An 18,182-nucleotide genomic window follows, 5' to 3' on the forward strand; every position below is an offset into this window, starting at 1 on the left:
GCTAGGAAGGAGGGGAAGTATAGAAAGATTATCAGGCTCCTAGGCACTCAGAATGAAGATCATTAAAATGTATCATCGTCATAATTTCCACACTATCGTTCTCAATGAAATTCCAGTCACAAGGAGAAACCGGACCTCTGAAAAAATTATTTCTGAAACGTTAAGTTTTACACAGCCAGCAAAGACACTGGGAGACGCAGAAGCCATTTTCAGAAACAGATTCCTCCACAGGGGAAAGGAGGTTAGCGAGGCCTGCGTCCTCTCATGTGGAGCCTCTTACAGTTGCTTCCATTCCCATCAGGCATTGCGTCCCAGTCTCAACATCAAACAGAGCCCACTGGGATGGAGCAGGCCAAGAATATGGAGATGATTTTCCTGCAAATTAAAACCACCACAAACACTGCTAGCAATTTAGATACGGCTGGATTATACACGTCGCTGGAAAATGTTTAACTCTGAGTTTCCAGAATGCAAGGTATTTACTGCCGAGAGTTACTCCTGTGTATCTGTAGTTCTCAGAGAAGATGTGAACTTTGTTGCCATTTAGAATGGACAAAATCAAAGACCGCCCTGACAGTCTTCAAGAGGAAACTTATATGGAGTTCAGAAGACAGTATCTGGTGGTCAATGTTTTCCTCGGGGAGGAAGAACTTTGGAAAAAGCCTAGAGAAAAAGGGGCTGTGGCTGGCATGAGCAGAATTCCACCTGGATCTACCTTTTAATCCTAAAACAGCAAGGCAAAGAGACAACCACTAAAAACCTCTAGCATGCATCCTACCTAAGACAAAGGCCTCTGAATGAGGCCTAAGCCAGCTGAGCTCACAAGTCAAAAGGAAATAGACTCATATATGCCAGTGAAGAATGGCTGGGGGGTAATGAATGGCATGTAAGGACCCCCCCCCAAAAAAAAAAAAACCAACCATGAGAGGTGACATGATTATTTCTACCTCTGTTTTTTTGTTTGTTTGTTTGTTTGTTTTTTTAACCTTTGATTCAATTGGTAAGATATAATTGCCCACTTAAACATACAAAGCCCGGTACCATCCATCCCTAGGAACATTAATAACAACCTGTAAATACACAGAGCAGAATCTTAACATCACCTGCCATGGCTTCTCACCCTCTCCTCTGTCCTGTCTTCTCCTTTCCGTTCTAGTCTCCTCCTCTTCCTTCAAACTTCTCTCCCGCCCATCCTTCCTTCTCCTCCAATGACAGGCCTCCTTCTATCCTGGACCTGCTCCTCACCTGTACTTTACAAATTCAATGGGGAGAAGGTTCTGGTGAAGTCACCTGATTCCTGAGTATGGGACTAGGCAGCTGTCCTTGGGGCAGTGGAATTAGCATCAAAATACAGATAACTTCAGGGCAATCCACAACATTTTCCTGTTTTTGTCCAGTTTTCACACACATATATATATATATATATATATATATATATATATATATATATATATATATGCCTTTTCACTTATATATATAAATCGAGTACAATTATTACCATTCTACAATTTATAAAGCATATGATATTCTCAACACCAGTCCATCACTATATCAGTTAAACAGAACATTTAGTTATCCATTCCAGCTTAAGAAAGGCTTACAATCTGTACTATATCTTGGCTAGCTTGTATACTATCTGATAACTATCCAATAAAATATGTATATTTAGAGTTAAACAGCCTGATAGGCTATGAGACTATAATGTCTTCAACCTCGTCAGAAATCTGGGAATGACCAAATATCTATAAACATAGGAAGCCTAACATGGCTTCCAAAACTGACAGGTTGTAGAGACAAATTTCCACTAGCACAGTTCCCTGTTAGCAACATGTGAGCGCAAGTCTTCAGCCTTCTGGCCCAAAATCAACTGACAGACTCTTGAAATGCAGATTTTGTAGGGCTGATCTTGGCAGAGTTTATCAGTCAACTATTCTGCATAATTTGTCCTTTTCTGGACTGTATTAGTCTGCAGATGAAACAGGCAGTTTTGTGTAGTGGCTGCCACAAAGTATTGCCTCACCTGGAGGTAGAGATGTTCACATTCTTCATTAAATCCACCAAAGGGGAACTGTTAGGAGCAGATATGTCTCAACAAAAAGATAAATAATTTTAAATCTCAAATTTTGTGGATTTCTGACGTTTTTGAAAACCATCTGTCTATATAAGGTAATCTGAACTGTTGTCTCCATATCCTAAATTTTATCTTGAAAGTATCTCACAAACTCAGAGCCATGACTTTGCTATTTGAATCTTAACTCACAGGTGTAATCAACTCAGAAGTTTGTAATGACAACAATAGAAGGACTGGCTCAAAACCTTGTACTTTTAAACTTTTGTGATAAATAAATTCTATACCCAAACAAAGATATGATTTAAGCTTAGTTACCAAATGAGATTATGACTGTACAATTCAATCTAGCTAATTCCTCCCTGTTAAATTGCAACCAATTTTAAATTCCTCATAAACAACTTTAGAATAACCACTTTCAGCACCCCCGCCCCAAAGTCCAGGGAATTGGGGTAACGACTCCTCCGTAACTTCTTCAAGCTGTACATGGGCGTTGAGTTATCCTTGGGGGTAGGGGGTAGGAAGAATGAAGCAAATGCTGTAGCTGATGTGTTTTGACTGGACCCAGCTGAAAGTCCTTGAGACCAGGAATCCAAGTAGGCACACTCCGTAAAATACAACACTCAAGACCAAAGTTTAGAATCGAGATATCTTTTTGTTTGATTCTCCAGAATAAAATTTTCAGGCGGTCTCTGTGGTGGTTTGCCCTGAAGTTATCTGTATTTTGATGCTAATTCCACTGCCCCAAGGACAGCTGCCTAGTCCCATACTCAGGAATCAGGTGACTTCACCAGAACCTTCTCCCCATTGAATTTGTAAAGTACAGGTGAGGGGCAGGTCCAGGATAGAAGGAGGCCTGTCATTGGAGAAGGGAGGATGGGCGGGAGAGAAGTTTGAAGAAAGAGGAGGAGACTGGAACGAAGGAGGAGACAGGACAGAGGAGAGGGTAGAAGCCATGGCAGGTGATGTTAAGATTCTGCTCTGTGTATTTACAGGTTGTTATTAATGTTCCTAGGGATGGATGGTACCGGGCTTTGTATGTTTAAGTGGGCAATTATATCTTACCAATTGGGTCAAAGGTTATTGTGTTGTGTGTTCTTTTATGTGATGGTTTGAGTGTAGGAAATTGTGTGGCAGCAAGAGACACTGGGCCGCCAAGGAGTTGAGATGTGTTTCTGCCAAGACAACTAGCAGATATATTGGGGCACCGCGGTGCAGGACCTAGCCGGGTAAAATACACCACACTTTATTTTATTTTTATATTTTTACAATCAAATCTGATAAGTATGACTCTGTGAGGTTTCCAGAGCCTAATCATACTTTTTAAAAGCACAAAGACAAAATCTTTCTCCCAAAATACTGTGTTCCTTAGTCTGAAACCAGAAAGGCTTGTATCTTGCACTCTCTTCCAGAGTAATAATATAACCATAAAACTCAAAGTCACACCCATCATGAAGACTAAACAATTTTTTAAAAAGAAAGTAAGCTAAACAATGAGCCTGATAGGCTTTTGTACTCTGTGATATCAGGAAATTAACTCAAAACTCCCGTGGAGCTCACGTTAAGAGAATCCAAGCTTCCAGTTGCAATAAACATCAAAATAACCACAAACCCTCACTAGCCAGCATCAACAAACCATATGGCCTTTAGCAGGGTAATTCATAAAACAAACCAAATACTATCAATTCCAATATCAATAAGCAACATATCAAACCAGGACTTTAGCCCAAAATATCTCAATCTGTCAAGCTCTCTACCCGGAGCCACAGATTTTTATTTAACCTTAATAACTTCTATAATATATGTCTGCATTCACTCTCCCTGGTGTTACAGACATTTCATCACAACTCTCTACTTGGAGTTAGTGACCAATTTTTCCCTATCTAAGTTCCGAACCATAGATGAAAATCTCCATGTGATTCAGGTAATCTCTTTACTCTCCTTAAAACAAACTTAAACACCTTTATCAATTCTAAAACCAATAAGCAACTTAAAACTCAGGACTTTAACCCAAAATATATCCATCTGTTAAGCTCTCTACCCGGAGCCACAGATTTTTATTTAACCTTAATAACTTCTATAATATATGTCTGCATTCACTCTGCCTGGTGTTACAGACATTCATCACAACTCTCTACTTGGAGGTAGTGACTAATTTTTCCCTAAGTTCTGAACTGTGGATGAAAATCCCCACCTGATTCAGGTAATCTTTTTACTCTCTTCTTTCTAAAAACAAACTTAATTACCTTTTAATAATACCTGTAATTAAGAAGTAGCTTGTCTAATTAGGATTTCAACCCAAAATTCCCATGGAGTCCATGTTAAAAAGAATATGAGTATCCTGAAAGACTTTCTAAACAACTTTCTGTAAAAAGCAGCATTTAATCTCTAACTCTCTGAGCTGCCATTACTTAACACACAGTAGGGGACCTACAGCCTGCCAATCCAGGCTGCTTCCTCGTTTCTTTTTTGAATTTCTGCCCTAGAGATATCACATGACTTAACATGCCGCGGGCCTCCTCTTAGAAAATAAAAACTTTCTCTCAATTCTTAAGATTACTAGTGGATTCTTGTCCATCACATTGGTTCGCCATCTGTTGTTGTAAAAATATAAAAATAAAAAGTATAGTTGTCTTTTTCCCCCACTAGGTCTGCACCGCAGTGCCCCAAGATATCTGCTAGATATCTTGGTGGAAACACATCTCAACTCCTTGGCGGCCCAGTGTCTCTTGCCACCACACAATTTCCTACACTCAAACCATCACATAAAAGAACACACAACACAATAACCTTTGACCCAATTGGTAAGATATAATTGCCCACTTAAACATACAAAGCCCGGTACCATCCATCCCTAGGAACATTAATAACAACCTGTAAATACACAGAGCAGAATCTTAACATCACCTGCCATGGCTTCTCTCTACCTCTGTTTTATTTAAAAAAAAGGAAACTTAAAGTTCTAACAGGAGATAAACTGTCCAAAGATAAACTTTCCATCGGTAAAGGTATTCATTAGGGCCAATTGTGAATTCTGACTTTCCCCTACACCTTTGAACTTATCTGTACTGACAGATACCTATTTCCTTTCATAGGTCATCCATCTCTAACTGCCCCAGTGCTGACCTGAGCCATTGCCTGTGGTATGCTGCCTCACAAGAGCCATGGCTGCCTCTTTGTCTTAATTAACACCACCCTGACACTTGTATTCACAAAGCTTCACTTCCCCAGCAGACAGTCCTTCCTTCCTTCAATTTTCTGCTTCTGACTGCTGTCCAGGTTTGTTTCTGTGACAACTATACTTTATAAAAAGAGCATTCTATCCTTGTGAGATTCACTTAGCATCATGCAGTGTGCACTTAGCATGCTGCTCCTGACACAACCCAAGATATTGTCTACTACTTTATTGAGACCTCCTTGGCAAAGTTAATTTTTAACCTTATGAGCTTCACATTCCATGGCCTTTTTCAGCCTCCATTCTTTCTGAATTCTTTGAGCTCTGGCTGTCTTGACCACAAACACCTCCTTGAAAAATGAACTCCCCTGGAAACATTTTCCTAATTCGACTCCAAAACCCAGCACCCTCTTGCTCATTCCTCCACCTTAGCATGATCCTTAGATATCAGAATTCTCCTGTGTTCATCCTGTTTCATCTTCTCAATGCTTCCTATACTCTAGGCCTTAGTTCTCACAACTGAATTCCTAGCTGTCAATCTCTGTACTTTCCAATTGTCTTTGATATCTCCTAACTATATTTTTCTACTTGTCTTTGGGTATCTCAGACTGACAGCCCCCACATTTCTCAAAAAAAAAAAAAGTAAGAAGTAAAGCTTACTTTACATTTCTCTATACATTATATCTTCTTCCCTTCTTGGCAAATGGTTCCAGTGTCTGCTGGGCATTATGGCCCAAAAGACCTTCGAATTTGCCTTGGCTCTTTCTTAGCTGGGCTCAGTCCTAGCGTCTTAGTATATTACATATCCCATCCCTTCATCTCTGTATCCCATGACTGCTGCCCACCAGGCCCAGCTCTTTTTTTTTTTTCTTTTTTCGGAGCTGGGGACCGAACCCAGGGCCTTGTACTTGCTAGGCAAGCGCTCTACCGCTGAGCCAAATCTCCAACCCCCAGGCCCAGCTCTTAACACGTCTAATGCAACAGCCTCTCAAATGGCTTCTCTACCTCCAGTGCCTTAGATTCTGTCATCAAACCGATCCTCATGAAATAGGGTCTGTATCATTGGCATTTTTCTCTGTAAAATTTCAGAGATTTCATTATAAGCCAGTTCTAAAGGCATGGTTAGTACAGCCAGATGCTAAAGATAAGGTCAAAAGACAAGCCACTGGGTTTAAATTCATACCATTATTAATAACCTTTCCCAAGGCAGGGTCTATACTGGAATAGAAAGACCTCAGTGACCACTACTCTGGCCTAAATTTCCAACCTGAACCTTCAGAACGGCCTTCCATTTCTATTCTTTCTCCTCAGTATCCCATTGTTTGTGCTCAGTGATTATTCAGAATGTCCTTCTGTCTTTGGCCCATTTGGGAAACTTGCAGTTCAGATTTTTGTTTGCCATTTTGGTCTTTTTGAGATTTTTTTTTTCCCTTCACCCAGTCCTGGGGACCAATCCCAGGGCTAGGCAAGTTCCTTAACACCCACCTGGCAAATTTCTATTCAGCTCTCTTTCAAGGTTCCCTCACTCCTGCTATCCTAGTCTCCTTTAAACAAGTGTTCCCATGCCCACGTTCCCAGATGTCTCACCATCAGGGCACTGACCACTGAGCTGCAGACTCACTACTGACTCACTGCCTCACCATGAACCTTTCAAAAGCAGAGACTGTAGTGTTCATCTTTATACGGCCATGCTCTAGTTCAGCGCGTGGATCACAGTTGGATGCTCCATAAATCTCTGCGACATGGACGGATTAATAGAGCTTTTCTTGTTTGTGGTGTTCAATTAGACTGTAGCTTTATTATCAGAGCAACGTGTGAGAACACAAGCCATACCTTAAAGAGCATAGCAGCTTCAGTGACACAGCTGAAGTCTGATTCTCTACTGAAATAGTGTGAACAACACATTGCCTATGATAAAATATAGTTGGTATTCTGTCAACATCACAGCTACCTTCCCTAAAAGTTCATTTGCAAAGACTCCAGACCATTACCACCCCTCAGTTCACTGCCTCTTCCAAAAGAATTCAAATAAGCTTTTACTCACTTGTTCCATCTGCCCATTCGTATCCCTCACACCATCTTAGACAATTAGTACAACAGGAGAAAAATACCCGAGTCCATCATACCACATAATTTAAATTCTGTATTTTCTTTCTTGAGAGTGGAGACATTGTTTTTATTGTCTATCAAAGCTGTACCCCAAAACCAATTCTTTAAATCAAAAGAGTTCACAAAATATTTTGTGCCCTAATATTTTCCAGAAAACATTAAGCAGTAGGCAGCAAAATGTAAAGTGAATTCTACAGCGGATACTACTAACATTTATCCTCCATTTATAATCTTCCAATCAAAATGAACTTACAAGGAAGTAAGTTACTTAAAATGGTAGCAAATGCCACACAGTGTGTACCTGTAGGCAGAGCACTCTGTACCTGTGCTCTTCAGAGAATTCCCGTGTGCGGTAGGCAGACTCACCTGGTGAATTCTGGGGAGATGACACAGGGGAGCCACGCGGGGACTGACAGTAGCTGGGGTGGAGTAAGGCATGAGGAGGCACATATGACATTATTTCTTCCTCAAATAAGCTAGGAAAAGGCATGGAACAGAATACATACGTTAGCCAGCAAGGCCAAGTAAATTGCTTCCACGGTGAGTAGGAGGTAGGATTCTATGAAGCCTTTCTTATTTTCTTCCATCATGATTTAACAGATAGTTTCCTTTCATAGTTTCATACTTGGAAACATCCATGTACAGGTAAAACATGGTTTTGCCGTATACATTGTTAAATGTTTTCTGTAAGTATTTATTATGCTTGAATTTTACCCACCTCAATCAACAGTATTATTGTAGTCTGATGTCTGTGTGGCTACATAAAGGTTTAGGATATTCCTTTTGCTGCCTGTGTATCAGGCTATTCTATGAACATACTAGTTTATTTGAAAAATATTTACCCTTTCCCCGACTGCCTGCTTTTTATCAACTATGGCACCAAGAATGTTCTCTACACGGCATCTCCTGTACTTGTGAATTTCTTAGTGTGAATACAATACATACACAAAACCAGATTTGTTCAGTCACAGCACACGCCCAACCCAAGCCACTCTAACCTCTATGTCCTGAAGTTCAACTAGGATTGCGGCTAGTTACAAAGTGACACACAGGCTGCTATTCCACCAAACACTCACACGGACATCTTGTACGTGGTTAAAACATCCTCAGAAAGAAATGGCTTTTGTAGATTTTTATGTACACTGAAAATGTTGGACTATATACTAAATTACCATCACATATAGGTAAAAGTTAAAGATAATAGAATTTCATTTCAAATGCAGATATAAGGTCTCCTACCTTAAAAACCAAACAAAACGTATATTATTTGAATTCAATATTTCATGTAGTTTAATTTTTTCCAAATTTATTCTAACACAAACCTACATTTCTACTTATATCTTCAAATAGGTACATAGATTTTTTTTCACTATATTATAGCTTTCTAAGATGATGGAATTTTCTAAGTGTTTAATCTATTAAGAATATAAAAATATTTCCTTTGGAAATATGACAAAATTAGAGACTGGAGCAATGACTCACTGTTTGTTTTTTTTCTTTTTTTTTTTTTTTTTTTCTTTTTTTGGAGCTGGGGACCGAACCCAGGGCCTTGTGCTTGCTAGGCAAGTGCTCTACCACTGAGCTAAATCCCCAACTCCGCAATGACTCACTGTTAAGAGCATTCACTGTTCTTATAAAAGAATTCAGTTCCCAAAAACCACATGGTGGCTCACAACCATCTGTGACTCCAGTACCAGGGAACCTGAGTCTTTGGCCTCTGTAGGCATTGCATCCACGTGATACGTACACACATATACAGGGGGAACACTCAGACATGTGAAATCGATACATAATTCTTAAAAATATAAAAGTATTTTTAGCCTTTAAGATTATATAAAATATTGGCAGTTTGTATAGCAGAGAGATTGTCTCACTTTAACCTCCACTAACCAGATGAGAAGAGCTCCTTGGCCTCAGTTGACATCACACATTTAGGGTTCTAAAATGTTGTGTAAAATAGTGTCTCATTGTATAAAACTGCATCTTATGGTCCCAGCGTCTTCCCACTCATGTGTTAACCAAATACTCTTCAATTCCTGTGAGACAGCATCACATGACCTTTGCCCAGATTCTGATTTTCTTCTTTTAAAAAGAACCGAAAGTCGGTCTTCACTTGCTCATTGTCTGTTGTCAATATCGCCCTTTCCGTTGGCTACCTTTTTCATGCTTTTACTTAAGGCGTCTTTGTTATACAACTTCAAAACCGTTCATACGTCCAAATTTATTAATCACTTTCTATTTTATATGTCCAAATTTATTAATCACTTCCCATGTCAAACCTGATATAGGTACATTTTAAGTAAAATTAGTTACTGAAAGTATATAGGAAATGAATAATCAATAACAAATTCAAGTCATTTATATTTTTTATATTTTATAATAGCAATAGAAAAATACCTTCACATAGGTTTAATTTGATTTGAATAATATCCCAAAGCTATACAGTCTCACACCTTAGCTTACAGATAATTGAGTACGTTTTTTACCAGGACTAATTCTCTTCTTTAAGATAGAAAATGCCAAAGGGACACAGATTCACTCGGTATGCGACAAGCACACTCTTAAGTCTTTGATTGAAATAAACTTCAAAGTAAAATGCAGATAAAGAACTGAGACTGTGACTAGACAACCCTCCGTTTCCAATAAGTAGAAAATATTATTGTTAGGTAAATGTAGATAGTAGATTGTACCAGTGCATACTATTAATAAATACATTTGATAAATGAAATGATGGTCAAGAACTAAATGGAGAATATGCCATAATTATAGAATACTATGTGTGAGTAAATTGTCCAGCTTCTTCAAAGGCCCTTTAGTCTTCGTGAACATGCTTATTTTCCCAAGCAGGTGAGGATGTAGCCTTGCTCTTAATTTGTGACATCTTTGTACATATAAGAAACTCATGTAGACTGTGTTTTGTTTTGTTTTTTAATGAAGCACAAGTATTTTAGCTATAATTAACTAAGATATTTAAGACTATACCATCTAAAGACTGTTTAACTAAGGAGAGAAGATTGAGACGTGGAGCCATGGCCACACCATTTTAAAAAGCTTTTCCATTCTGGTTTCTGGGCAGTGAGATCACAGCAACCCTCATTTCGGACATATTTTCCTAATCCCACCTCTGTCCCCTGCTGACACCTGACAATGGCTGCTGGATGTTTACCCACCACCTGACAGTCTTTGTCTTAATACTCAGCATTCATCCTTTACTCCTGGTGATAGCTGATTTCAGGCTGAAAGGAAACTTTCCAAACTCCTTCCCAGTCTCCCCTCCTGCCTTGTACTAACTTTTGTACATATGGTACAGTTCTTATCCTTAGGGATTCCTCTCTAGATACCTTCCTCCCACAGATTTAAAGCCTCTACTGTCTATTGTTCCCTTCTCTCTCCTTCAGCTCACCTTTCAGAGACATACAACTTTTTTTTTAATTTCTTTATTTTAATAACAAAAGTGTTATTTGATAGAAACATCCTATTCTTGCACCAGCAGATCAATAGTGTTCCTGACTATCTGGCAGGCTGGACTATTGTTAGGACTAACTCAGTACACTGCAATTAAAAGGGTCACTTGCTAGATTGAGGAGTGACCCACCCTCCTCAAAGGTCTTCAGAGTCTAGAGAAGAGAAAGAGTTTGGGGAGTGATTGAACTCTTTGGAATCTTGCTTTCGTAGCAACAATGGAAACAGCTTTTCAGCAAGAAATAGGACAACAAACGCCCAGTCTCAAGAAAAAGAAAAGAGAGGCAAAAAGAAAAAAGCAAGCAAGCAAGACAACACCTTGTGGCCTTCAGCCCTTAGGGATAAACAAAACATTGCCTGAGGGGCTTTGATCCTATGGAGACCTCCAGGGCAGTTTCCCAACCACCAGATCCTGCAAAGTGTTTTATTTCTAACTTGCCTATCTACAGTTGAGGGTTGATATCAAACACAAAGTTTTTTTAAAACTTTATAGTTGCCCTTCTAAAGTACTCTTTTGAAATTTAAAACTGAACTCAATGTAACCACCATGAAAGGCAACTCAAAGGGTCAGTTCCATGAAGTGCCATCAAATCAGCGGGACCATTGACTCAACCTTAACCTTTCCATTTCCCAAACCCAAACTCTTAAAAGTCATAAAGTAAATAAGCTACTCCTGAAACCAGCAAAAGGAGAGAAAGCACATTTTGAGGAAAAAGAAACAATTGGAAAGAAAATCTAGAGATGACTGGCTTCAGCCTGAGACAAGGAACTGAGGTGCATATTTTATACCAAAGCAGACCTGATTTCCAGGTTCTCCCAGCATCCCTCAGTCCCTACTTGACACACCCTTCCCGCAAACCTGAACTTTCCAGCCCAAGGGCTGAGCTGCCCTTTCCCCGGAGGATCCTCCCTATATAATCTAGACATTTTTGGTCTTTCCCTTCTTCTCTCTTCTCCTCTTCTCTCTCTGCACATGGGCTTCTTTCTCTTTCTCTCTCCTTCCTCTACGTCCCCCTTTCCCCATGGTGACTTCCCTGGTCTTGGTTCTTGGGGCCAGTGAACTCACCTACCAGAAAGTAGCTTCCCAGTAAACGTGAGTTTAATCTAATCTAATCTAATCTGGTTTAAACTGGCTCCTTTCACTGGTGGTTGAGAAATAACCTATCAATGACCTCCACTCTGCCTCAGGGGTCAACTGCATGCACTTCTGTGAGTTCAGTTGGTATTTGATTTGTTTGTATAACCTTTATGTTTCTCAGCAGTGTGAAAGTATGAGTAAGCAAATTTTAGGGGTACCAGATGTAATCTGATATGAATTACTATGAAAGCTGCACCCTAAGTCTTCAATATGACAATTTCCTTAAGATTCTAAAGGAGAAAGGAGGCATTTTAAGGCTACCAGCACTGTGGCATATTATTTTAAAAAATGTTCCTCAGTATCTAACAGCAAGAGACAGCCACCTGAGGCCCCAGTGCCACATACCTCAGTAACATGACAAGATCTGCATCACTTGAGAGCCGCACCAATCCAGGGGTCCCTTCAGTTCGGATAAATTGGATCTTCTCCCTGTTGAGGCAAGGAAATGGTACAAATGTTCACGTTAGGTTTGGGGGATGTAACTTATCAGATAACCATATTTTCTATCATGGTCGTAGCATTAATTGGCCACCATGCTATGGGACTGTAGGAATACAAATCCCCAAAAGACACACTCCTTGCTTTTGAGAAGAGCATTGCCAGGCTGGAATGAGGTAGTTGAATGCTTGTTTGCCTAACATGCAGAAGGCCCTGAATTCATCCCTAGCCTTTACAAGAAAAAAAAAAAGGCACAAAACAAAACATACAAGGAAAGGACCCTGTGGGCAACAACTTCTTTTTTTTCTTTTTTCTTTTCTTTTCTTTTCCTTTTTTTTTTTCCGGAGCTGGGGACCGAACTCAGGGCCTTGCACTTGCTAGGCAAGCACTCTACCACTGAGCTAAATCCCCAACCCCCTGGCACCCAGGCAACAACTTCTAATGTTGGGAGGAAAGAGTTACTTTAGCACTTCCCACACTGCTGCCTAAGTAGCACTATAGATGGCACTATTCCAGACAGCAAAGCCAGTCCCCTGTCTGGATTAAGGCCACCTGGGAGTTCCCATCTAAGCAACAGTTTGAAAGGGTGACTGCATGCTCTTCAGAAAGCGATTTATCCCGTCATTCAAAAGGTGTGGGTAGGATTACCCAGATGTTTTCCTGAGGATAGACTTATAAGTCATGTGTGGCAAGGTCTTGAAAACAGACAGTACCTCCTGTGATTGTGCTTATAGCTTCAGTTTAAAAAAAAAAAAAAAACATGGTTGCTTAAAATAATGAATTATTTTAAACAATGAAAAACTGAAACATTCTTAATTACTAAGACTAGGAAAGCAGATATTGTGTATAATGTAGAAATGTAAATATGTAAATAGCCCTCACACACCAGTACAACGCTGTGGAAGAGGATACAGATCAGTAGTAGAGTGCTTGCCTGTTACATGGAAGGCTTTGGTTGGATCTCTAATACAGTACACACACACACACACACACACACACACACACACACACACACTGCCATGACATGTTATTTCTGCCACTAGCTTACCATAAATACATGTGACAACATCTTTGGATTCACAAATTATCTTCATGTTCATATCTTAAACTTTTCATATGAACATAATTTTAATAAATTTTTTTTCTTATTCTTTCTCTAATTTACCCCGTGTTATTTCGGAGCATTCTATAAGTAACACATTAAGATGAGGGGGAAAAAAGTTTAAACTATGGCACGGAAACCATTTCATTTGATTGAATATGGAAGCCAAACATATATACAACTTTACTGTAAGTACTAAAAAACAAAACTGCATTCTGAGACTCAAAGCATAAAAAGAGATGTGTCTGGTTACTCATTCAGATTCAGTTCTTATAGCATCATGTTGCTCTACGTGGTATTTTCACCAGTTCCACTGTACTGTAGGTTCATAAGATCTAAGTCACCTTATTAAGATTCTTTACAGAGTTGGAAGCCACAAGGTTAAACTTCCTGGATGAAAAATCCCCAAACACTTAGAAACTGACTTGCCTTTAGCCACACAGTTTACACGGCTAGAGTACAGGGTTCAGTTCCTTGTTTCTTCTAGTTTATAAGTATAGGGAGCACCTAACCTTTATGCACTGGATGGTTTTGTGTATCAATTTGATAAAAGCTAGAGTCATCACAGAGAAAGGAGCTTCAGGTAAGAAGATGTCTCCATGAGTTGTGAGGAGTTTTCTTGATTAGTAATCAATGAGGGAGGGCACAACTTATTGTAGGTGGTGTCATCCCTGGGCTTATAAAGTTAGTCCCTTGTAAGGGCCTGGGTAAAAAGTCCCAGGGTAGTCCTGAGTTCTGTAAGAAAGCAAGCTGAGCAAGCCATGGAAAGCAAGCGAGTAAGCAGCATCCCTCCATAGCCTCTGCATCAGCTCCTGCCTCCAGGTCCCAGCCCTGCTTGAGTTCCTGCCAAGATTTCCTCCAATGATAAATTATGATCTGGAAGTATAAGCCAAATAAACCCTTTCATCTCCAACTTGCATTTTAGTCATGGTGTTTTGTCATAGCAATAAAACCGTGACTAAGATTGGTATCAGCCTAGTGGGGTATTACTATGACACACCTGACTATGTTTTGGGGTGGATTGTAGAAGGACTTTGGAACTTCCAGCTAGAAAGGGATTGAGTGTTGAGATCTCAGTGGGATTCTCTGTAAGAGATTGGAAGATAAGAATGTTGAGAGGAGTGCAGAAGATGGAGGCTTGCTTGTGACAGTTCACAGGGAAGTTTAAAGACAGGGCTGTTGCTATTTCAATGTAAGATTCTGTAGTTCTGGTTTGCTGAGGCTGAACAATCAACAATGATTAACGAGATACCAGAACTATGAAAGTGAAACTTTTTCATTACTGGGACAATTGAGGCTGGATAGCTGGAATTAAGCAATTAGTGGTGATTAAGATGTCAGCATCACTGAGGTCAAATCTTCTGGGAAGTGTTTTCTGAGAACACAGAGAAGTTGTGTTCCAGAGACAGCCAAAGTTGTACCTTGTGGTGGCAGCCAGATTCAGTACTGTGCAAGAGTCACCCAGGTGGTGCTGGGTTTGAAGGCATGAAGGAGTCATGGAGAATAGCTGAAACTTGGCACTTTGAGAGGGCAGGAGAGGTCACCGATGCAGGTGCAGCCTCAGTGGCTGTGAAAGGCTCAGGACTGAAGGGGTCATAAAGACAAGTTGAGGCTTGGCACCATGAAGAGAGTGATGAGACGCTATTTGTGAAAGCGCAGCCCAATTGTGCAGAAGACCCCAGCATTTTGGAGATGCCATCTCCATTTTGGAGATGGGGATGACCACTAAGAACAGCAGCAGCTGTGGAATGGAGGCAGCCATAGCCTAGAAGACAAGGTGTGTGCTACAGAGGGCAGAGCTGGAGAAGTGATCCAAGCCCTTTGGAGGAGCCCAGAAGATCATGTGTGGACCCCAGACACTGGACGATTAGAGTTTGATTTTGATTTGATTTTGACAGTGCCTTGAAGTAAAAAGAACATTTTACTGGAGTCCACAACTGAGAAACTTTAAATTGGAAAAGATTATTGATTTTAAATGAGATTAAATACTTCAAAGGGACTGAAATTTTAATGTGCTTGAATTTGTAAAGACCTAAAGTTATTTAGATCTTGGGGATGAATAAGAAAGGAAGGGTTACGGTTTAATGATGATGTGTTTTTGTGTCAATTTGACAAGGGTCAGTTAATGTGTTTTGGGTGCCAACTTGACACAAGCTAGAGTCAGAGAGGAAGGAGCCTCAGTTGAGGAAATGCCTCCATGAAACCCAACTCTAGGGCATTTTCTCAATTAGTGATCCATGGGGGAGGGACCCAGCCCATAGTGGGTGGTATCATTGTTGCGCTAGTGGTCCTACGTTCTATAAAAAGGCTGTCTGAGCAAGCCATGGAAAGCAAGCCAGTAAGCAGCACCCCTCCATGGCCTCTGCATCAGGTCCTGCCTCCAGGTTCCAGCCCTGCTTGATTCCTGCCCTGACTTCCTCCGATGATGAATTATGATTTGGAAACATAAGACAAATAAACCTTTTCCTCTCCAACTTGCTTTTAAAAACCTCAAGACACTTTACTATCTTTAGAAATGTTTATTTTCTGTCCTTTATAATCAACAAGAGATTATGAGGACATGAAACTTGGGCATTTATTTTTTAAAAATATGCAAAGTTACTCTGTCTTGAAGATTAGTACCAGGAAAGGCCATTGTCCCAGTAGTGTTAGCATCGTATTCTAAAACATGATTGACAAGGCACCCATTATTTGGAGATATATACTGTTAGCTAAAAAAATACTAAATTGGAAAAAAATTATCTTGTAGAAAAATAAACAGTTCCTTAGCCTAAGAAGCTCTTGTGTAAGGGTCAATAATAATATGCTTGGATCTTGAAGCTATCGTCAACAAATACATACTTTACCTCTTCAGTCTACTATCATAGTGAAGCAAGACGAATGGAACAAAAGCAAAAATCAGATAGGCTCTCACTTTCATCAACTCTGTTCACTTGAATTGGACAAAGTGATGGTACAGATGCTGTGTTCTAGGGGGCAGCATGGCCTATGGCGCCCTGTGAATAAGAAGAACACCACACTGCTCATCTGAGCCACAAGGAAGATATGGTGATGGGAAGAAAGGAGGATGGCATCTGAGACAGTATGCCAGTGGGAAGACCACTCGTCCACATACTAACTACTAGACAACTGGTTTGATTTTCAGACAAGAACATACCAGAGGCAGGCTGAGACTAGTTTTCTACCAGGTCAGTAAAAGTAGGTTAGTCATAGCAACAAGCAACAAGCTCTGGGTCATGCCTCTCTCTCTCTCTCTCTCTCTCTCTCTCTCTTCTTACCCCTCCCTCTTTCTTTCTTTCTTTCTTTCTTTCTTTCTTTCTTTCTTTCTTTCTTTCTTTCTTTCTTTTTCTTTTTTCAAAATTTCCAGATATGGTAGACCAGGCTTAAAGAACACCATAAAGTTGTTTGTCTAGGAGCTTGTAATGTAATAGAAATCAAAAGCAATCCCCAGTATTATATTAAAATTCCATAAAGTGTTTTGTTCATGTAACTGAGTTTTGGTTTAGGCCTTGGGCATGTACCTAGACTAGAGGTCCTTTATAAAATCTTTTTAAGTAAAAACAAGAATGACTTTAGTTATTGATGATTCAGAGAGCCACCAGGGCTGAGGACGAGAGGAAGAGACAATTAAGCAGAGTCTCAGAAATGGCACAAAATTTCCAAGAATGAAAGGAACTGCTCCTTGGTTAGCACCAATTTGCTCAATGTCCTATAGGCCAGGGTTCCTCAAACTGCAATCTTCGCCTACTAGAAATCTACAGACAAAATCCCAAGTTCTGCTGGAAGTTGTAAGTTTCTTCTCATTTTGGTGACCAAAACAATGAAAAGGATACAGCATATTTTGGATACTATAAATGACATGCATGACTGTTTACTACCATGCAGATTCATGATGCATGATATACAGCTACAAGACAAGTGCTTAACAAGTAGATACAGACTCTTCAAATGTTAGTGACCAGGAATGTCTGCCCTTATGCCATCAGGGCCTTCATGCCCATTTTCTGCTCATGAACAACTCTCTTACTGATTAGAAAGAGAACTTTTTTATTGCGCTATTAATTTTTATCATGAAGACAATCAAGGGAAGCTATATAATATGAGTTGCCACAGGGTAAAGAGAAAACAAAGAGATGAACTTAAAAAATATATTATGCAGTTATGCTAAATGTTGCATGAAAAATGCCATGTCTTGTTCTATGAAAAGCTTTGCAAATAGAAAAGTGGTGAAATTCACATACCATGATATGCATTCAGTAACATCACTATTATATTTAGAGTTGATAAATATTCTTTAACAATAAAATAAGCCAATTCAGGCCAAATTAAAGGATATAAAGGTAGTTTATTGGGGAGCCACTCTCCAGTGGGTTCACTGGTCCCAGGGAAAGAGGCCAGGGGAAGTTGCCATGGGGAGGGAAACAGGAGCGAGGAAAGAGAAAGAGTACACAGGGAGAGAGAGGAGCAGAGAGATTTAAATGTCTGGATTATAAAGGGAAGACCTTCTGGAGGGTGGGAAGCCCAAACCCTGGGTTGGGAAGTTCAAGGTAGGGGATGGGCTATCCCAGCCATGCTCTATAACAGGTAGGGACTGAGGGATGCTGGGAGAACCTGGAGGCCAGGTCCCCCTTGGTTTGTAAAATATGTACCTCAGCTATTTGTCCCAGGTCTGAATCTCAACAGGGGCACT

The 18,182-nt window shown here is 40.0% G+C and overlaps 1 protein-coding gene across 7 annotated transcripts in view; it reads right to left on the bottom strand.

Annotated features, from left to right (window-relative positions):
* Positions 1–18,182, bottom strand: part of Hecw2 (HECT, C2 and WW domain containing E3 ubiquitin protein ligase 2) — a 393,569-nt gene that overhangs the window by 57,200 nt on the left and 318,187 nt on the right. For all 7 annotated transcript variants that reach the window (XM_039083599.2, XM_017596447.3, XM_039083600.2 and 4 more), the window contains 2 exons: positions 12,298–12,381; positions 7,719–7,828 (listed from right to left, as the gene is read on the bottom strand). In XM_039083599.2, the coding sequence (XP_038939527.1) occupies positions 7,719–7,828; positions 12,298–12,381 (194 nt within the window). The remainder of the gene's footprint in view (positions 1–7,718; positions 7,829–12,297; positions 12,382–18,182) is intronic.

Source organism: Rattus norvegicus, chromosome 9 (assembly GCF_036323735.1).
Source record: "Rattus norvegicus strain BN/NHsdMcwi chromosome 9, GRCr8, whole genome shotgun sequence".
NCBI classification, from domain to species: Eukaryota; Metazoa; Chordata; class Mammalia; order Rodentia; family Muridae; genus Rattus; species Rattus norvegicus.